The 22,963-nt window shown below is 39.8% G+C and overlaps 1 protein-coding gene across 2 annotated transcripts in view; it reads left to right on the forward strand.

Moving 5' to 3' along the window:
- Window positions 1-4,591: 4,591 nt before the first annotated feature.
- si:ch73-70k4.1 overlaps window positions 4,592-22,963 on the forward strand; it is a 30,782-nt gene continuing 12,410 nt past the window's right edge. Inside the window, exons 1-3 of one of the 2 annotated variants that reach the window (XM_043676023.1) lie at window positions 4,592-4,860; window positions 6,753-6,906; window positions 15,086-15,783. In XM_043676023.1, coding sequence (XP_043531958.1) covers window positions 4,703-4,860; window positions 6,753-6,906; window positions 15,086-15,783 — 1,010 coding nt within the window. In that variant the 5' untranslated portion in view covers window positions 4,592-4,702. The remainder of the gene's footprint in view (window positions 4,861-6,752; window positions 6,907-15,085; window positions 15,784-22,963) is intronic. The other variant, XM_043676024.1, reaches the window with a different exon arrangement.

The raw sequence follows: 22,963 nt of genomic DNA on the forward strand, positions 1-22,963 counted from the left end.
GGGAAACTTTAATTCCATGCAGCCTGAATAAAGTCTTAGTTTAGAAATAGCAAAGGGCAATGCTATAATCCACTGAGAGATCTAGACATTTTTTTTCTCTGCTTACTTCCATTTTTTTTATCTTTGCTTATTCAATTCCTCCAATAATATGCCTCAACACATGCCTGTTCAACCACTTCTTCTCATATCTTTATCAATGCCCCCCCACTCTGAATTGGCCGCAAAAAGGAACATAAGAGTTATCTTGATTATGTCAGTTCAGATCGATTTTTTGGAAATTTCCCTACTTTATAACAATGATATTCCATAAATAATTGGCTGCGAAGTGCTTTGGGATGTTCTAAGGTCATTAAAAGTGATGTATAAATTCAAGATTCTTCTTTTTTCATTCTCTCAAAGCTCTGTGTCCACCTTGGTTAAGAGGTAAAACACCTTCATGAGAATACTTTGGAATTATCATATTTCTATGCATTGTTCTACAATGTGGTAGTGGTTTACGAGCACGACTCCTTGCTATCATTTTATCCTGTTGAATGGCTGCAATACTGTGAGGTAGTACAAAATGTTTGTCCTTTTTCAGCAACTTATGGTTTCCCTTCTTTTAGGTCCAATGCATCATTTGCTTGTTCATAGTTTAAATATTATATGTTATACCATAAATGTTATATGTTTGCCTACATTATAACTATTCGGAGTTTAAAAGTAGCTCAATGGTGGTGAGGCAGCTTACAATATTGTGAAGCCACAAAGTGGCAGGCGTGATGCTTCTGAATTATCCAGTTACAAGTCACTTGGTTTATGCACGGTTGGTTCCAATACGTTGTTCAATAGCATCCCACATGATGAAGCAATCCTATTTAAGATCCTGTGGGATGGTACTAGGGAAAGTGCCATACACAATCCAGCTATTCAACAGATGACCAATGGACCTAAGCTTAGAAGGTCACATCTTACACTTATAAGTTGCAAGTGTTATAAGTGATCAAGGGGTCTTGTTGGTCAGTGGTAATGTCCCTTCCTCTGAGTCAGAAGGCTTAGGTTTGATTCCTACCTCCTCCAGAATTGAATCATAACATGGTCTGAACCATTTGATTAAAATACCTATAAAGTGATCAATATCAAACAAATTAACTTGACTTTCGATAAATGCATATCAGGGATCTTTTTGGCAGATGACATACAGAATGGCCAGAAAGGAGAATTATGTTGGCAGCATGAGATGGCATAGTACATTACTCATATCGACAAAATGAGTGAGAAGGCTTACAGAAGAGAAACAAGTGGAAAGACGCATTACCCATATCTTCTCCTGCTTCACTTGCAGATGAAATACTGCATGCTGCTGGTTTAGATTCAGTGATTTGCAATGTCAAAAGACATCCTCAAATGCCTGATGTTATTAAACTATCAGCAAACCAAGAGCATGATACCTGTACTGTATTACTGGGTCTGCTTATCAATTTTGAATTGAAGAGTAATTTAATACTGACCTGGATGATATGATCACAACAAAATCTTCATCATTCATCATGAATAAATATCCTTAGTTTTATCAAAGCCTGAATAAATCAAAAGTCAGGTATCAGCTAGCCCAAGAAAAGCATTAGTAAGATATGCAGTGATACATAGCAGCATCAGATGGTGTAAGCACTAGTGCAATAATTCGAAAGAGAATGGCAATCATGAACTACACAAACATGGTCAAAAATCACATGACACTAGGTTATGGTCCCACACTAATCAAAAGCTTGCAGTTTCAAATAACCCTATTGAACTATTACCTAATGTTGTGTAATTTTTGACTTTGTCCACCTCAGTCCAACACTAACACCTCCACATTATACACAAACATGAACAGTAGCAATCTTTTGACCCAAATGCGATGTTTCACGTATGGAACATGCAGAAGCAGTTTGGCTGTCTTGTTCTACTCAGTAGCAATTGGTGTATACCTTATGACTGGTTTTCTTTGCAATATGATTATATCTTCTAGTACAAAGGACTTGCAGCAAAAAAACCTTTGACTATATGTGTGTTAGATACCTCAATGTGTGTTTGTGAAAGCGACCTGGAGTATTCAATTATGCTTCTCATTGGAAGGAATTTAATATGAAACTTATAAAACTGGAATGGAGGTCACAAGCAACAGTTTAAAAAAATTGTTGTGGTAATGGAGGAAATGAAAATATAGTCTCGAATTTGTAATGGAGATCTCAAAAGGTAAAGTAAAAGTTGGAGTTATTTGTCTATCTCCTTAACACTTACAAATCTTTAGTTCTCATAGATATTTTTCTTTGTGGAATATGTCAAAGACTTTTTTGTCATAACGCTATATTAATCAGGATGATTACTTTTCTTCGGGGATTATGGTATTGTCTGTGTTTAATATGACTGGCATCTGGTGCACATTATTATGAGTTTATATGAAGTCTTTGAGTGAGAGTTCTAAGAAATAAAACTGTTCATAACATTAGACAAAATCTCAGACATATAAACAATGAGAACACTAAGGTATGTAACACAAATTGTATACCAACTGAACTCCTGAAATCCTTGTGAGTAACAGAAAAGGCATGATATATCTCGGTATTATAGGGCTGTCTATGTAATTTCTATTAGGCAGCCATGATTCACATGCTGTATTAATTAATTGGGATCCTTCAGAGTGTCAATGTAAGTCTTATGGATTTTCAATTTTCTTCCCATGCCTATTAAAGGCATATATCCTTGTTGGAAAGTGGCTGCAAAGGAATGGAGTAGCTCTCTGGTATCTTATCCAAGTAAATATATTTATTTTCAGAGTCTGTTTAGAGGTGGCAGCCTATTCAAGTGTGAGAGTATCTTTTCAAAATTAAATTATATTCCTAAGCAATGTCCACACACATGCACAACACATCTAGTTGAATTATTAACAGATTGGGAAACCGGTGTTGATATTTTTCCCAGCCAGATTGAGGGCTTTATGAAAAATTGTGTAATTAAGATCAACTAATTCTGTGAACTCCAAAAAAAATTCCAACCTAAAATTTTCTGTAGGATTACTACCTGTTTGTCATCACACATCCTCTGCTCACTAATAGGCACTAGATACTGCAAAGGCTATGGACCCTCACAACATCCCGGCAACAATACTTGTGCGCAAGAACAATTCATGTTGCTAGGCAAACTATTCCTGTACAGCTACTTTCTCTCCCTTCAACATAAATGCATTGTGGCACACTGTGTACTATCTATAAATGCACTACAGCAACTCACTAAGACTTCTATAAAATCTTCCAAACGAATGATTTCTACCACCTGAAGGACAAGAACTGCAAATGTACAGGAACACCATCATTTGCATGTTCCCCTCTGAGTCACAAACCATCTTGACTTGGAACTATATTGTCATTCTTTTACTGTTGCTGGGTCAGTATTCCTCAGTTCTTTTCTTGACAACACCTTGAGTGTCCTGACACAAAATGGTCTGCAGTAGTTCAAAAAATCAGCTCATCTCCAGCTTTTCTGGGGCAATTAGGGTTGAGCACGAAGCCCTGGATTTAGCCAGTGATACCTACATCCTGTGAATACATGAAAATAATGATTATTTTACATCACGTTGAGACAAAAGAGCTCTGATTGCATCCTCAAATCTCTCCCTTGTCATTTGAGTTGTTCCTTGAGTTTTGAGGAAGAGTCACTCAAGCTGAAACGTTAACTCTGATTTGTCTCCATAGATGCTACCAGACCTGCTGAGCTTTTCCAGCAATTTCTATTATTGTCTCTCCTTCATGTTTGCATAGTTCTTAGGGAACTGCATTGGCAAATGACAAACATGGGTACGATCAGTTAAACGTGAAGGGGAGAAACTAGAGATTATATAAGCTTGTTAAACATATTTTTATCTGAACTATTTTCATCTTCTTTCCAAAGGTTCTGATTTTTGTTGCAATTTGTACAGTTTCTAAACAGGCCCAAGAGCAAGAAAACCATATAAAAGCAGCAAAAACAGAAATTGCTGGAAAAGCTCAATAGGTCTGGCAGCATCTGAGAAAAAAAGTCCAGTGACCCTTCCTCAGAACAGTTCCAGCATTAAAAAAAGCAAGGTTCTTTTAGATTGTATATTTTAATTTATGTTGACATCCCTGGGTACAAATATGCGGAATATGGTGACAAAACAACTTGTTTTAATTAAACGATAAACAATATAAATGAAACGTTGCTTCTTGATAAAACATTCACAGAATTGGCAGATAGTAATGAGAAGCTAGTTTCTTGTTGCAGACATTAAATGGGCTCCGAGCCATCACAGCACAGCAATTGTACACCGAGTTAGCAGAGAAAAACGCAACAATTACATTGGAAGTAAAACTTTTAGGTTGAACAACTCAAAATCATACTTTTCCAATATGATTTTCCAAAACGTGAACGATGGTTTAAATTACTTTTAGCGTTTGCTTCAACTTAACAGGCGGATTTTTTTTGGGGAGTTTGATGCTATTAAATTAAAATAAAATATTCCCGCTTTAACAAGGCGGCAGTTTATTTTGGCGGCAAGCTTGTACCGTTTGAGCAGCTGGCGCCAGTTGAAATATAACGGAAGGACCAAACAGAGAGGCGAAAATTTTAAATCAGACGGTAGCGAGGAGTCAATGAAAGCGAATTTGGCGAAGAAAGGGGAAATGTTGAATGGTTAACGCAGTCAGTTAATCTCCGGTCGCTCATGGCCGAAGAGAAGAAGCTGAAGTTAAAGCGGAAGAGAGTTCCTGACCAATCTCGGAGGGAGTTAAACCCTAACCCACGGCTCCCGGCTGTCTGCCATTTAATTAAAGAAACTGGTAGTGATTCTACCAGAGACCAGCCAGGAGCTCAGAGGAAGGAGTAAGTTACCGCCGTTTACGGCCCACTGACTTTCTCATCAAACGATTAAAACGATCACAGTTAATAAAGAATAAGCTGACTAGTTGCAAGTCCACCCTAGCGAAAGGAAACTAAAGTCTAATTCTCCGTGTAAAGAGTATCAGCACAATTCTGACCACTAACCCGTTCCTGAGCTGTACCTCACACAATGACGGCCGTGAATATACGCTATTTCACTATCTGGGTTTTAAAAAAAATCTCGTTTAACATAAACTTGGTAGTTATAGAGTCTTAGAGATGTACAGCACGGAAACAGACCCTTCGGTCCAACCCGTCCATGCCGACCAGATATCCCAACTCAATCTAGTCCCACCTGCCAGCACCCGGCCCATATCCCTCCAAACCCTTCCTATTCATATACCCATCCAGATGCCTCTTAAATGTTGCAATTGTACCAGCCTCCACCACATCCTCTGGCAGCTCATTCCATACACGTACCACTCTCTGTGCCACTTAGGTCCCTATTATATCTTTCCACTCTCACCCTAAACCTATACCCTCTAGTTCTGGACTCCCCGACCCCAGGGAAAAAACTTTGTCTATTTATCCTATCCATGCCCCTCATGATTTTGTAAACCTCTAAAAGGTCACCCCTCAGCCTCTGACACTCCAGGGAATACAGCCCCAGCCTGTTCAGCCTCTCTCTATAGCTCAGTCCTCCAACCCTGGCAACATCCTTGTAAATCTTTTCTGAACCCTTTCAAGTTTCATAACATCTTTCTGATAGGAAGGAGACCAGAATTGCATGCAATATTCCAACAGTGGCCTAACCGATGTCCTGTACAGCTACAACATGACCTCCCAACTCCTGTACTCAATACTCTGACCAATAAAAGAAACCATACCAAATGCCTTCTTCACTATCCTATCTACCTGCGACTCCACTTTCAAGGAGCTATGAACCTGCACTCCAAGGGCTCTTTGTTCAGCAACACTCCCTAGGACCTTACCATTAAGTGTATAAGTCCTGCTAAGATTTGCTTTCCCAAAATGCAGCACCTCGCATTTATCTGAATTAAATTCCATCTGGCACTTCTCAGCCCATTGGCCCATCTGATCAAGATCCTGGTGATCTGAGGTAACCTTCTTCATGATCAAATCCATCACCATATCCATGAAATAAAAGGGAAAGTCTGTTTTATACTTTAACTTGTGCTTTTACCTATTATGGGATTGGCCTCGATTGAAAATAGTTAGATACACTACTGTTAATTTTAATAAGACATTTATATGCGATAATATATTCGTTCTATATTAAGTACAACTCATTATATACAGTAGTAGCCTTTTCATCCGTTGTCAAACATTTTATATAATTTTGAAGTGCAGTGATTCATGCAGGTATAAATGCAGCAGCTTTGTATTGCACACAACAATACTCCCTCCCATCAGCAGGTAAATGCTGTAAAAACTAATGGTTCGGAAACAGTTAATGTTTGAACTATCCCAAACCCCTCCCAGTCTGGTCTTGTAGTGAAGAACCATTTGGAAGTCTGGCATGGAGTCTACATGTCTTCTTTAACTTTTGCTATAAACAGTTAGTTTCTTAATCTGTGTATAGTATGGTTGCTGAGATGTAATAAGCTATACCTTGTTATTTAAGATGTGAATCTTTTATTGAGACTTATTCGTGGTTCATCCTCCACAACTGAACTGTTCCTTTAGACTAGCAGCACTCAACCTGAAATTAAAAAGAGACAGTGGTAGGTACTCAGACATATGTAATGTTATGGCAAACAGCATCTTTATGAACAAGATAACAAGTTCAGTAGTGGGGCACAAAATTAGAGATTTAGGAAAAATAAACACATAAATGACTATTGCAATTGACACTAAAGTCCATGTATTTTCAGGTTGCCATTTGCTGTTTCCAACTGGCTAAACAACGATGATTTGAATGAGAATGACCACATTTGGGCTGTATTGATAAAATCTATCTTTCTGGACAGAGAAGTGACAAATTGGAAAACTGTGCCAGTGCCAGACCTGCCTCCAAGCCCAGAGAAGGTATTTGTTTTCATCGTTTAGAAGGTGGATGCTGCTGGTAAGGTCAGTATTTATTGCCCAGTCTTAAATGACCTTGAGAAGGCAGTGGTGAGCTTCTTGTTTGACCACATCTGAGTGGCTTGCTAGGCCATTTCAGGGACAGTTAAGAGTCACACACATTTCTAATCCACATAAATGTCACACCAGGATTGATCTCTTCCTAGCCCCTGCATTATCCTTGGATTTGGTACCATCCTGTGCAATTGGAAATATCGCTATTTCGGATCCTGCTGCAGTCTACTTAGAGACTGAGGTTAAGGGTAGTGTAGTAGGCTTTTGACATTACGATTGGATCCCTTTATTCTTAGGGATAATAAGTTCATTGAATATTTTCTTCGCAAATTCAAGGTATTTTTATCCATCAGTTCAGACATGGCCAGTAACCCTTTCATTCTTTGGGAGACGGCTAAAGCTTATGCCAGGGGGAATAATAATTTCTTACTGCAGTAGTCAGAAATGACGGAAGGGGAAGAAACAACGCCTGCTTGAGGCCACTAAGAGGGCGTATTTTGATAAACCGTCATTGGTTAAATTGCAGTGGGTTACGGCTCTTCGGTTCACCCTGAACTCTGTGCTTACACACATGGCAAGGAAGGGAATCTCCTTTCCAAAACAGTGATTGTTTGAACATGGTGAACAAGCTGGGCAGGTACTCAATGTATCTTGCTAGGAGAAACAGTGCCACCCAGTCCATTATCTTGATCAGGATGGTCACTTGTGACTCTAAAAAGATCAATGCAGCATTTTGGAAATTCTATTTTGAGCTATATCAGTCTAAGCATTGTGAGGATGGATGGGTTAAGATGGGTCTTTCTTTAAGAACTTGGATCTTCCAAGTGTCACTCCTGAGCAAGCATCTTTTCTTAACAGCCCTTTAACGGTATAGGAGGCTGTGAGACAGATGCAGAGTGGGAACGTGCCTGGTCCTAATGAGTTCCCCAGTGAGTTTTATAAGGAATTTGCAAGCATATTTTGGGACCAATGCTGGATGTGTAATGACTTGTTCAGCCATGATCGTCACCCACCATCCTTGAGAGAGGCTAAGGTTTCTCTTATCCTTCAGAAAGGGAAGACTCCAGAGGAATGTGTCTCTTATAGGCCAATCTCACTTCTGAACTCTGATTTTAAAATTTTGTCCAAGGCTTTTGCATTAAGATTGGAAATTGTGCTGCCTTCCATTGTTAGGGACGATCAGACTGATTTTATAAAATGGCCGTACATCCTCGAATAATGTCTGGAGATTGCTGAATATGATTCAAGCTTATCAGCAGCATTAGGTTCAAGGATTAGTGGTCTCCTTAGGCGGAGAAGAAGCATTTGATCGGGTTGACTAGCGATATCTTTTTTTACACCCTTTAGTGATTTGGATTGGGGGAGGTTTTTATTAAGTGGGTGAGGGTCCTCTATACTGAAGCAGCGGTTCTCACCAATGGTGTGAGGTCTAATAATTTTGATATTTGTAGGGGCAGTCGGGAAGGCTGTCCCCTTTTGTCATTACTTTTCACTTTGGTGATTGAGCCGCTGGCAGAGGCGATCCGTAGGGATCCTAATATAGTCGTCCCAAAAGTAGGATCTAAGTCACATAAGATCTCATTATATGCAGATGATCTGGTTTTTCTGTTGAATCCACAGGTTTCGGTATCCTCTATTATTTGGATTGGTATTCTATCTTATCATTTGGCTCCTTTTCGGGCTACAAGATCAATCTCTCAATGAGTTTTGAGAAGATTTGTAGCTCAGGTTGAGGTTCTTGTGGTAGGTTTGCTCGTTGAGCTGGAAGGTTCATTTCCAGATGTTTTGTCACCCTACGAGGTAATATCTTTAGTGGGCCTCTGGGTGAAGTGCTGTTGATAATTCCTGCTTTCTATTTATATGTTTGAGGTTCTTTGGGTTGGTGATGTCATTTCCGGTAGTGACATCATTTCTGGTGGTGATGTCTAACTCGATGTGATTGTTGATAGAGTTCCGGTTGGAATGCCATGTTTCCAGGAATTCTCGTGTGTGTCTCTGTTTGGCTTATCCTAGAATGGATGTGTTGTCCCAGTCGAAGTGGTGTCCTTCTTCCTCTGTATTTAAGGATACTAGTGAGAGAGGGTCATGTCATTTTGTGGCTAGTTGATGTTCATTTTTCCTGGTGGCTAGTTTTCTGCCTGCTTGTCCAATGTCGTGTTTGTTACAGTCCTTGCACAGTATTTTGTAAATACCATGAGTTTTGCCTTTTGTCTGTGTAGGGTCTTTCAAGTTCATTATCTGCTGTTTTAGTGTGTTGGGTTTGTGGGCTACCATGATACCAAGCGGTCTGAGTAGTCTGGCAGTCATTTCTGAGATTTCGTTGATGTAGGGGAGGGTGGCGAGGGTTTCTGGACGTGTTTTGTCTGCTTGTTTGGATTTGTTGCTGAGAAATCTGCGGACTGTGTTCATTGGGTATCTGTTCTTTTTGATTACACTGTATAGGTGATTTTCCTCTGCTCTACGTAGGTCCTCTGTGCTGCAGTGTGTGGTAGCTCACTGGAGTAATGTTCTGATGCAGCTTCGTTTATGGATGTTGGGGTGATTGCTTCTGTAGTTCAATATTTAGTCCACATGTGTTGTTTTCATATAAATATAAATAGAAAGCAGAAATGATCAACAGTGCTTTGCCCAGAGGCCCGCTGAAGATGTTACCTTATAGGGTGACAAAACGTCTGGAAATGAACCTTCCAGCTCAGCGAGCAAACCTACATCCATTAATCTCTCAAAATCAGAGACTATGCCTATGGGAGGTCTTAGGAAAACATCTGAGGTTGAGGGTGAATTACAGTTCCCCTTCAAATGATCACAGGAGGGTTTTTCTTATTTAAGCTTCTGTATTACTCCTGTCATTTATCGGTTGTTTAAGGCCAATTATGCTTGCTTGACAGGATTAAGCGATGAGAAGCGCTTCCTATATCCTGGCTAGGCCGGGTATTTCTTATCAAAATGAATGTTTTCCCCCCTTTTTGCTCTATCCTGTACAAATGTTTCCTCTGATTTTCCCAAGACAAATATTCCAGAGACTTAATGGATGGTTTAGCTTTTTTATTTGGCGCCATAGGCGGCCTCTTATCAAGTTGTCTAAACTGTAGTTGTCACATGGTTTGGGGGCAGTGGATTTCCCAGATATTCGAAGATACAAATTAAGTTCTCTTCTATCGTTTGTTAGTGATTGGGCCTATAAAGACTCGGCATCAATGTGGCTAGGTATTGAGGCCTCCCAGAAAAAACGTCCCCTCATCAGCCTTTTGTTCTTAGATAAAATGAAGATGGTCATGTAATATTGCCGTAATCCAATTGTTATTAATACTGTTAAGGCATGGAGGATAATGCGGCAGAGGGAGGGTAATATGTCCACAATGACATTTCTTACCCCTATAGTGGATATGCTGGATTTTCAACTGGGGGTAATGGACCATGGATTTAAGCTCTGGGCAGCCAGGGGAATCTCCAGTTTGGGTGATTTATTTGAAGGTGAAATAATGATGTCCTTTAACTAAATAACTTATAAATATGGTCAAGACCATTTCTGCTTTTCTCAGGTCAGGGATTTTATTCAAGAAGGGACCATGTTTTTGACCAAACCCTGTAGATCTACTTTGGAGATGCTAAAAGTACTCTCTCTATTAGTACGCTTTATCATATGCTGGGGGGTGATCATTCAGAAGACGTTGAGCGGCTTTGCGTGGTTTGGGAGAGGGAATTGGGGTTGAAATTTCTATGGAGGCATGGGGGGACATTTGCGAGAATGCGAGGAAGATCTCGCTTTGTAATAGGACTCATGCCATACAGATGAAGATTTTACATAGGGTTCATCAGGCTCCAGACTGTCTCTCAAAGTTTGTCGTAAGTATAAGATTAACATCGGTACTCTCACTCATTGTTTGTAGACCTGCCACAGGTGTCCCCACCCACCCTCCCCCAGGTCTGCTGGGTTGGTATAGGCTTTTTATGGAACATATCTCTCTGGACTTTTTCACAAATATGTACTCCAGAAAACAGAGAGGTTTTATAGGATATGGCAACCCTTTCTGGACTACTTGGATGCAGATTTATCTGCCATTTTAACTAGGGCTTTCGTGAAGCCATAGCGTTCTGATTTAGTGTACGTGATGATCTTGAAGGAAGAATTCCAAATATTTTATGTGCAATATCGAGTGATCTTGGAGGTTGAGAGCTAATGTTTTGTTGTACTGAGCTGTTTTGCTTGTTCTTTTGTTCAATAACTGTCTTTATTGATTTGTCTGTTTTGCACATGGGTACAGTTGTGCTTCGGGTATATTGTTGCTGTTGTGGGTTTTTTCTTTTTTTTATTCATTGTTATATGTATATAGAATAATGTTTGCTGGTGTTGCAATTTATGTTCCTTTTATGGTTTTGTAAAGAAAGAAAAGTTAAAAATTTCCAAAAATAAAAGTCACCCACATTGACTGGTCTCAGATAACAAATTAGACTGAATGAGGATGGCAGATTTTCTTTCCCTAAAGATTACTGGTGAATTAAATAGATGTCTTTTGCCTTGAGCTTGGTCCAGCGATGGACATACAAGCTGAATTCAAAGGTGAGTCTAGAGTGATTCCAGACAGTGTTTGATCAACTGTGACATCAGGGACCCCTACCAAAGTTGTAGTGGGAACCAGAGTAAATCTTTCTGCTGTTTGGAGTCATACATATTGCACAGTAAGGTAATTATGGTGTTTGGTACCCAATCATCTCAGTCTCATGTTATCACCACTGGAGTGCCTCAGGATAGAGTTCTTAAGTCAACCAGCTTCAGCTACTTCATCAATGATTTTCCTATCATGAGGTCAAAGGTTGGGATATTATTTGGTTAATGCACAGTTTCAGTTTCATTTGTAAAACATCAGATCATGAAGCAGCCTGTGCCTACATGCAGGATTGCAGATATGTGGTAAGTAACATTTGCACACCTTCAGTGTCAGGTAATAACTGTCTCCCCAGAGTTGGAGTCTTTGCTGAATTTTCTATCAGTAGCTTCCAGTTGGGTCTCAGTTCCAGGACCAGGATAGGTTTAAAGATGACTATTCAGTATTATCCTGATGAGCTGATTCATAATGTTTATTAGTTCTCCTTGGTTTTTTTTTACAAGCCGATGATTTTGGAATTTCACCTTTAAAATGCTGATTTGGATAATTGATTAAGTCGGTTCGAGTTGAGTTTTGGGGTGGGTGGGTGATGTGAGAGAATGCAGTCAGTTTAACAGACTCAACTGTTTCTAGTGCCAACATGTATAAGAATAACTGGCTCGAAGGTAGAAGACAGAAGGTGGTGGTGGAGGGTTGTTTTTCAGACTGAAGGCCTGTGACCAGTGGAGTGCCACAAGGATGGGTGCTGGGTCCACTACTTTTCATCATTTATGTAAATGATTTGGATGTGAACATAAGAGGTATAGTTAGTAAGTTTGCAAATGACACCAAAATTGGAGGTGTAGTGGACAGCAAAGAATGTTACCTCAATGGGATCAGATGGGCCAGTGGGCTGAGGAGTGGCAGATGGAGTTTAATTCAGGTAAATGCGAGATGCTACATTTTGGGAAAACAAATCTTAGCAGGACTTATACACTTTATGGTAAGGTCCTAGGGAGTGTTGATGAACAAAGAGCCCTTGGAGTGCAGATTCATAGCTCCTTGAAAGTAGAGTTGCAGGTAGATAGGATAATGAAGAAGATATTTGGTATGCTTTCTTTTATTGGTCAGACTATTGAGTATAGGAGTTGGGAGGTCATGTTGCGGTTGTACAGGATGTTGGTTCGGCCACTGTTGGAATATTGCATTCAGTTCTGGTCTCCTTCCTATCTGAACGATGTTGTGAAACTTGGAAGGGTTCAGAAAAGGTTTACAAGGATGTTGCCAGGGTTTGAGGATTTGAGCTATGGGGAGAGGCTGAACAGGCTGGGGCTGTTTTCCCTGGAGTGTCAGGGGCTGAGGGGTGACCTTATGGAGGTTTATAAAATCATGACGGACATGGATAGGATAAATAGACAAAATCTTTTCCCTGGGGTGGGGGAGTCCAGAACTAGAATTATGTTTAGGGTGAGACAGGAAAAATATAAAAGGGACTTAAGGGGCAATGTTTTCATGCAGAGGGTTGTGCACGTATGAGCTGTCAGAGGAAGTGGTGGAGGCTGGTAGAATTGCCACATTTCATAGGCATCTGGGTGGGTATGTGAATAGAAAGGATTTAGAGGAATATGGGCCAAGTGCTGCAAATGGGACTAGATTAGTTTGGGATATCTGGTCAGCATGGACAAGTTGGATTGAAGGGTCTTTCCATGCTGTGCATCTCTATGACTTAATAGCAATTCAGCTGTTGTTGGCTTACATATATTTTCTGTGTAATTCTGCATTGGAAATGGGCTGTTCAGATCAACAAGTCCTTGATCCAATGTGGATTCTGTTGAGTCTTCTTCTTTGTTTGAGATTCCAGGGAAGGGAAATAGCGCTGTTGATGCAAAATCCTTACTCGTGGATTGCTACTTCTAGTTTGGTTCCTCCAACCAATTTAAAGCAGGCAGCTGTATTAGCTTTCCATATAAACTTAATGTTTCCTTTCTTGGAAGATGGGTTACCCATGACCTGAGTGTTTCCCTGGACACAAACCTTTACTTGAGGGCTAAATACTGCAAATGCTGGAAATGTGAAACAAACAGAGAAAGCTGGAGAAACTCAGCAGGTCTGGTAAGGTCTGTGGAGAGAGAATTTGTGGAGTTTCTGACTCCACAGATGCTGCCAGATCTGCTGAGTTTCTTCAGCTTTCTCTGTTTGTTTCCGGACACTCAAAGCCTCATCAAATAACACTGACAAAACAGTTAATATTCCTGAATCTGGTCTGGGCACTAGCTGGGATGTTAAAGGGGAGGCACAGTTATAACAATCGGCATTGCAAAGCCTTCCAGTGAATCTGTTATCTTCTCTTGCCTATTGCTTCAACGCTCTGGTACTATAGAGTCCAAAACTCTCTACATTGCTTCAAGGGTAATCTTACTCAATTTTTAGATGTGCTGTTACATCTTGGTTAATACTTTATATTCTATACCCAGCGTGTTATATAGCTGGAGCGCAAAACAGGCAGATCTTATGTGTGAATTGTTTTGTATACGTAAAGCACTCCTATCTCTATTTCAATGACCTATTATTGAATATCTACTAGCGTGCTCATGCATATGTTGTGGTGTGTATATGACAGTATTATAAAACACATTCCATGTTACAGAGTGCAAAGTTGCTGTAATGCAGTCAGGATTAATTAGATATTAAAATAATTGATTGGAAAATCCAGACCAGGGTTTTTTGACATGGTGGGACAGGGTAACCACTGAGTGCACTTGACATATAACATTTTGCAGGCATGAGCAAAGTATGAACATTTAGGACTTAGTATATTAACAACAAGTTTTTTTAATTTCCTGTCCCAAAGTGCTGATGACTGGAACATATGTACCAAAGTAATTTCAAGCTTCCACTATCTCATCCAAGTGCCTTTGAGTGACATTATCGCAGAAAGAAAGTTACTGTTGCCCAGAATCTCATCAATTAAAATGCAGTCATGAATTATTGTATTTGGGAAAGAAGAGACTAAATAGGAGCATTTGGAGAATGTTGTATCTCTTACTGCAGATGGGAAATGTTCTCCCATAGCAGGTGATGGCCTGCTGGTATTGTCATTCAACTATTAATCCAGGTACCTAAGTTCAAATCTACATGGTAAGATGGTGGAATTTGAATTCAATTAAAAATGTGGAATTAAGAGTCTAATGGTGACCATCAAAGCATTGTTGATGTTGGAAACACCCATTTGCTTCACTAACTTCCTTACAGAAGGAAACTGCCGTCCTTGCCTGGTCTGGCCCAAAAGTGACTGCAGACCCTCAGCAATGTGGTTGACTTTTAACTGTCCTGTGGACATTTAGGGGTTGGGTGATAGTTGCTGGTCTAGCCAGGTATGCCCATATCATATGAATACCTAAAATAAAGGACAGATTTAAGTTTAGCTGAATACTTTCCTATTGTAATGGTAATTTATCTTATGGGAATAAATAATGCTGTTTGTATATGCAGGATGCCGATATTGGTTAAACTTGACTGTCTTTTAATTTTATCCTTAACAGATACTCAAAACCACAGAACCGGTTATCTCTGCAGGAAAAGAGACTTTTACATGGATACCTTTTCCACCTGTGTGCAGAGCAGTGAATCTGAAAATAAAACGCAAATCTCACTTGTTCCTCAATCAGAGGGATGATTCGTTTAGGAAAACGGATATGATTCATAGCTCTGAACCCCAAATGGGCAGATCTCAACTTTCTATATCAATGAAAAGTGAAAGCAATTTATCTTCTATAGATAAGCCAAAAGAAAATTTAACACCTGGGGATATTTTTGGAATAGATCCATCACTGTTCTCTCCAGAATCTGCTGCAAGCAAGCACGAGAAATCTTACCTAGTGGATGAGCAACATGGCAGAGAAAATATGCCAGTTGATGTTATTCACTGTCCCATTGCGTCTCTTCAGCAAAACAAAAGGGAACCAAAGCAGTCAGTGCTTGAGCTACAGTCCAACCTGAAGCCCCACAAGGGGAAGATAAAACAGCACATTGTGGGAATGAAAGAGATATTGTGTGCCGAGGACAATGATGATGATGTAATTACAGGGGAATGCCAGGACCATTCATTCTCTGTTGATGGGTTCTGTACCACTAGCAAGATGACAGTAGCTGCTGTCAATAAAGGAAGGCCTGACACACAGATACCAGGAGAACTGGAGCTGGAGAGCTGTCCAATGTGCTTAATGCAATTTCCTGCAGGGTATGTATATGTATGGCTGCTTCTTTCATTTTCTGACTTCCTTTATGTTGCCCATATACAATGGAAATCTGGAAGTTTTTTTTCTCTGAGAATTGTTGGTGTTTGAAATTCTCTTTGCCGGTGAGCATTAAAGGCTATGTTATTGAATATGATAAAGATTGTGTTAGATAGATTTTTGTTTCATGAATGAGTTGAGAGTCGAAAAATTGAGTTAAGGCCATGATAAAATGAGCCACGATCTTATCGAATGGTGGAGCTAGCTTGATGGCTGAATAGATTATTCCTATTCCGTATTATTTAATCTACAAAGATCTGTTTTAATGTAAAGACAGAAAATGCTGGAAATACTAAGCAGGTCTGTAGAATGGGAAGCAGAGTTAATGTTTCATGTTGATAGCCTGTTGTCTGACATTATCTGTTTCCTTTCCACAGATGCTGTCAAGTGCTGAATATGCCCACCATTTCCTGTTTGTATTTTAGATGGCCAGCATCCTCAGTAATATGCTTTTGTAGAACTCTCTACTGTTGTTTTAGAAGGTTCTTTCTGGTTTTCCCAAACTGACTGGTTAAATGCACCTATGCAGAGGAGAAAGATTCTGGATTTAGTTTCCACTCAGTCCTAAAATAACTCTTCTAGGGTGGTGTGAGAACTTGACATGGCAGATTGGGATGTGTGCATGGTGTGTGTTGAAGTTGAGGTACCTGGAGATATTAAGGCTGATGATCAAAAGCTTGGTCAAAGAAGAAAGTTTTACAATCTGTATTGGTGGAAACATTGAGACGTTTAGTTATGGAAAATGAGTTTAGCCTCCTAATTCAAGTTTAGGGATTCGGAGGCTCAGCACAGCCACCAATGGCGCAGCAATTTTACTTCTAAAAAATTGGAATGTTTAATGGTCAGCATTAGAAGAGCATAAATATCTCAAGAGTTGTGCAGCTGGAGGAAATGGAAGACAAGGTTGCAAACTTTTAAAACTGAGACATTGTTTAACCAGGCGCCACAGAAGGTCAGAAAACATGGGTGATGGGTGAATGGTACTTGATGTGATGGCACAAGAAGCAGAATTTTGAATGATGTGAGCATGATTCAACACAAGGAGAAAAACAGAGGGGAGGGCCAGAAGGTGTTACACCATTGTTCCTTGACGCAGGTTCATCCTCATGACTCTTTATATTTGCAGGTCATGAGAAAAATAAAGCTCAGTTTTATGGAAATATAAAGATTTAGTTGATATCAGTTATCCATAAGAATATTAGGGTGGTTATTGGTAGTGGATTTTAATTTTCCAAACATAGACTGGGACTGTCATAGTATTAAGGGTTTAGATGGAGAGGAATTTGTTAGAGGTGTGTACAAGAAAGTTTTCTGATTTAGTATGTGGATGTACTTACTAGAGAAGGTGAAAACCTTGACCTACTCTTGGGAAATAAGGCAGGGAAGTGGTGTCAGTGAGGGAGCACTTTGGGGCCAGCAACCATAATTCTATTAGTTTTAAAATAGTGATGGAAAAGGAGAGACTGGGTCTAAAAGTTAAAGTTCTAAATTGGAGGAAGGCCAATTTTGACAGTATTAGGCAATAATTTTCAAAAGTTGATTGGGGGCGGATGTTCACAGGTAAAGGGGCAGCTGGAAAATGGGAAGCCTTCAAAAATGAGATAACGAGAGTACAGATACAGTATGTTCCAGTTAGGGTGAAACACAAGGCTGGTAGGTGTAAGGAATGCTGGATGACTAGGGAAATTGAGGTTTTGGTCAAGAAAAAGAAAGAAGCATATGTCAGGTATAGACAGCAGAGGTTGAGTGAATCCTCAGAAGAGTTTAAAGGCAGTAGGAGTATACTTAAGAGGGAAATCAGGAGGGCAAAAAAGGGACATGAGATAGCTTTGGCAAATAGCGTGAAGGAGAATCCAAAGGAATTTTATAAATGTTTTAAGGAAAAAGGGTGATTCGGGAGAAAATTGGGCCCCTCAAAGACCAGGCAGGCAGCTAATGTTTGGAACTGCAGGAGATGGGGGTGATAGTAAACATGTAGTTTGCATCAGTGTTTACTGTGGAGGAGGATGTGGAAGATACAGAATTAGGGAAATAGATGGTGACATTTTGGAAAAACATGCATATTACAGAGGAGGAGCTGCTGAATGTCTTAAAACGCATAAAGTTGGATTAATCCCCAGGACTTGATCACGTGTAACTTGGAATTCTGTGGGAAGCTAGGGAAGTGATTGCTGGGCCCCTTGCAGAGATATTTGTATCATTGGTGGTCACAGGTGAGGTGTTGGAAGACTGAAGGTTGGCTAATGTGGTGCCACAAATTAAGAAAGGTGTTAAGGACAAGCTAGGAAACTATAGACCGATGAGCCTGAGGGACTGGATTTATATGTATTTGGAAAGACAAGGACTGATGAGGAATAGTCAACATGGCTTTTTGCATGGGAAATCTTGTTTCACTAACAAGATTTCTTGTTTTTTGAAGAAATAACAAAGAGGATTTTTGAGGGCAGAGCAGTGGATGTGATCTATGTGAACTTCAGTAAGGCATTCATAAGGTTCCTCATGGTAGATTCATTAGCAAGATTAGATCACATGGAATACAGGAAGAACTAGCCACTTGGATACATAACTGGCTTGAAGGTAGAAGATAGAGCGTGGTGGTGGAGGGCTGCTTTTCATACTCGAGGCCTGTGCCACAAGGATTGTTGCTGTGTTCACTGCTTTTCGTAATTTATGTAAATGATTTGGATGTGAACATAGGAGGTATAGTTAGCACAAAATTGCAGGCGTAATGGACAGCGAAGGTTACTTCAGGTTACAATGGGACCAAGATCATATGGGCCAATGGGCAGAAGAGTGGCAGATTGTGTTTAATTTAGATAACTGTGAGGTGCTGCATTTTGGAAAGACAAATCAGGACAGGACTTATATACTTAATAGTAAGGTCCAGGGGAGTGTTGCTGAACAGAGAGACCTTGAAGTGCAGGTTCATACTTCTTGAAAATGGAGTCGCAGGCATGCTTTCCTTTCTTGGTCAGAGCATTGGATATAGGAGTTAGGAGGTAATGTTGCAGCTTTACAGGGCATTGGTAAGGCCACTTTTGGAATATTGTGTGCAGTTCTGGTACCCGTCCTTTTGGAAGGATGTTGTGAAACTTGAGGGAGTTCAGAAATGATTTATAAGGATGTTGCCAGGGTTGGAGGGTTTGAGCTCTAGGGTGAGGCTGAATAGGCTGGGGCTATTTTCTCTGGAGCATGGAAGGTTGGGATGCGGGGGAGACCTTATAGAGGTTTATAAACTCTTGGGGACATAGATAAGGTATATAGACAAGGTATTTTCCATGGGGTGGGGGAGTCCAGAACTAGAGGGCACAGGTTTAGGGTGAGAGGGGAAAGATATAAAATAGACGTAAGGGGCAATGTTTTCACGCAGAGGGTGGTGCGTGTATAGAATGAGCTGCCAGAGGAAGTGGTGGAGGCTTGTACAATTGTAACATTTAAAAGGCATCTGGATGAGTATATGAATAGGAAGAGTTTAGAGGGATATGGGCCAAGTGCTGGGAAATGGGACTGGATTAATTTAGGATATCTGGTTGGCATGGACGAGTTGGACTGAAGCATCCGTTTCCATGCTTACATCTCTATGACTCTTATGGCTCTATGAATTTAAAAAAAAAATTGCTTTTTGTTTAGAATGTGTCTTTTTTGAAATTCATAATGATAGAATCTTGACTGGCTTTAAAGGAAAATCAAGAAATATTGACAACGACAGTCTTATTGAAGCTTGTTTTCAAACTGCAGCTGTTGTAAAAAGATTTTAAAGTGCAGTCATGTTATTATTGATATGCTTGTTGAGGGATGCCATGCCTTACTGGGAGAGCGTGCTACAAGTCAAGGCTTGCTACTCCTGGAGTCGCCAGAAAATATTTTATCAAAGTATGCATGAAATTCCCCAACTTACTTGTGTATTTAGACATTAAAATATAGACCAGATTTCTGTACTTAATAAGAATTATTATTTATTACAAGTAAATAGATTCCTGTTATTATGAACTGTTGACATATAACTTTACTAGTTAAAACTAACTCCCTTATAACCCCCACGCATTTATACATACATACACGTAATGGTCTCAGTCCACCAAATTTGTTGAGATGATTCTTTTTGCTGCCAAGACATTGTCCTTTGATCTCTCTTCAGATTCTTTTCACATCCTCATAGAAGGCACAGGTGGCTGGTTCACAAGTTATGAAGTTTCCAATTTGTTTGCTGAAAGTAGCACTAATAGCAATTGGTGGGAGAAAGTAATTGGCTTTCTTCAGGCAATTTCTACTGTAGAGAGACACAAGCTCCCCTTCCAGATGTTCAAAGGCTTCTGTCAGTCTCATTGACACCTACAAGCTGTTTAGCTACCTGGAGCCAATCACATAGTTGTTGGTAGGCTGATGGGTTTTGTCATCAACGAGTGGTCACTACTTCCTAAACCAGTTGGCTATGTACTGCTGGCTGAATATTACTGTATACACATAACATGGTGCAAGTCCATTTGCATGGAGGCTCCCACACTGGTTGAACAATGTAGCAGTGTAAATGTAATTTGCAATGAGTTTCGATAATTTGCTTTTAACAACTGCGGTAATTCTGTCCACAGTCCTTGGCTTTTAAAACAGTCCAAAATACAGAAAAATAAAAAATATAGTCTTTACAAGGGTACATTAATACTTTATTGATATCTTTACTTAGTGATAACATGAGCAGGATTTAAGTAGGAATTAGCACTAAAAAAATTTAAGAGAACAACTGAAATTAATTTCATTTGAAAGGTCTTTTTGGGGACTTTGTCTTCATATATTTTAACTTTTTGCCCATCAGTTTAAAGTTTGGAAATCTTATCTTTCCGTTGTTCTCTTTAAGGTCCCACTAAGAACACTCCAAAAGAATTCAACTTCCCTTATTTCACAATGCTGTGGATTTCTTAGCACAAATTCTAGTTGTAACTTTGAATTTTGTGTATGAAAAAGTAAACAGGAGAAATCAATTTAAGTAGTAAAAGGAAAATGTGTTTTCAAGACTAGTTGAGGATGTTTTAAGTTTGAAAAAAATTCTTGTTTTAGCTATAGACAAAATAGAAAATTGATAGGATAAACAAGTATATCTAGATTAGACCCTGTCAGTCTCAGCTGATTGAAGTCTGCATGAGGAAGCTGAGGGACGGTAGTCTTTGAGTAATCAGCAGGATGGCGAGAGTGGATAGAAATCTTTTCTTCATCGCTTTAGTTAGATTCCTGATGAAGGGCTTATGCCCGAAACGTTGATTCTCCTGCTCCTCTGATGCTGCCCGACCTGCTCTGCTTTTCCAGCACCTTATATTCAACTTTCTTTGCTTTAAAGATTGATAGAATCAGAAGAGCAGAAACTGGGAAATGATTAGTTATGACAAGCTCTGTCATTGGGGATCAATTAATTTCAAGACAAAGATTGAAGTTTTAGTTCAGAACACTTAAATTATTTTAATGTGGTTGCAAAACATTGAAATATTCGTAATTACATGACATCAGGAAGGGAACGTTGCCTGACCCCAATAGTGAATGGCAGTAATGAGATAACGAGGTCCAGTGGAAGTTTTCAAATTAACATCCATGTACAGCTGATTCAGGACTTTGGTGAATTATTTTGTCCCAGTTTTCTTCAACAACGGCTTGCATTTATTATATTGGATTTAATGTAGTCAGAGGTCTGAAGACACATTTTAGTGCCACCGTAGGAGATATTGGGACAGAGTTGTAGGGTCAGCAGATGAGGGATGGATTTAAAAGCTTTTTAGAATATTCAAAAATGTGTGGCATTGCTGAATTTGGAACAAGGGTAGGTAAGTGAGCAGAGTGGTGATAGGGAAATGGGACTAGATGAAAGTTTATTCCACAAATATTTATTTTTGGTTTTGTACAGTTTGTCAAACTTACCTCAACGAAATAAGTGAATTAGCTGGTGGCCACAGTCATATGAGTGTAACTGTCAGATATCACTTCAGTAGCCATGTTAACAAGTAGAAAACTATTGAAATTATTTTGTAAAGATGAACTATTATTTTGTGCTTAAGGAGTTTTGAGGGGGGATGGGAATGAACTAGAAGTTGAGAGTGGTACATCAATCAAATTATGTCCTTTTTAATGGCTACTTTGCATTTGTGTTCCTCTCAAAATGCATCAGAGCAGGCAGTCTGGGATTCAGAAGGTGTGACGGCGAGACAAAAACTTGCAGAAACTCCTTGGGAGATGTCTTTTATGCAGTGATTTCTTACAGGAGAAAGTAAGGACTGCAGATGCTGGAGACCAGAGTTGAAAAGTGTGGTGCTGGAAAAACACAGCAGGCCAGGCAGCCTCCGAGGAGCAGGAGAATCGATGTTTCGGGCATAAGCATAAGGATGCTGCCTGGCCTGCTGTGTTTTTCCAGCACCAAACTTTTCAACAGTGATTTCTTACAGTCTGGAATGCATTAACTGAAGAAACGATGGAAGTGGATTCAATTTCAAAAGGAGATTGGATATATAGATGAAAAGGGAAATTGTGCAGGGGACTGAGGTTAATGGGATAGTGTTTTCAGGAGCTGGCACAGACACAGTGGACACAGTGGCTACCTTTTGTCTGTGTTTTCCCTGGAGAAACATAGAATACAGGAGAAAAGTTAGGCCATGCAACCCTTTGAGACTGCTCTGCCATTCAATATGGCCATTGCTGATCATTCAACTCAAAAACCTATTCAACCTTTTCTACTTCTTGTGAAGCGGTGGTGTACTTTGTCTTCTGGAATTTATTTGGTTCCATTTCTGCTGCTTCTGGTTGTTCGTCGTAACAGCAGGCATATTGGGTCCGGGTCAATGTACTTGTTGATAGAATCTGTAGATGAGTGCCATGCTTCTAGGAATTCTCTGGCTGTTCTCTGTTTAACTTGTCCTATGATTGTTGTGTTGGCCCTGTCGAATTTGTGGTCCCTGTCATCTGTGTGTATGGCTACTAGGGACAGCTGGTCGTTGTGTTTAGTGGCTTGTTGGTATTTGTGAATGTGGATTGTTAGTTGTCTGCCTGTTTGCCCTATATAGTGTTTTGTGCAGTCTTTGCATGGACTCTTGTAAATTATGTTAGTCTTGCACATGATAGGTTTAGGGACTTTTGTCCTGGTAAGTTGTT

The sequence above is a fragment of the Chiloscyllium plagiosum genome, chromosome 34 (assembly GCF_004010195.1).
Source record: "Chiloscyllium plagiosum isolate BGI_BamShark_2017 chromosome 34, ASM401019v2, whole genome shotgun sequence".
NCBI lineage: Eukaryota > Metazoa > Chordata > Chondrichthyes > Orectolobiformes > Hemiscylliidae > Chiloscyllium > Chiloscyllium plagiosum.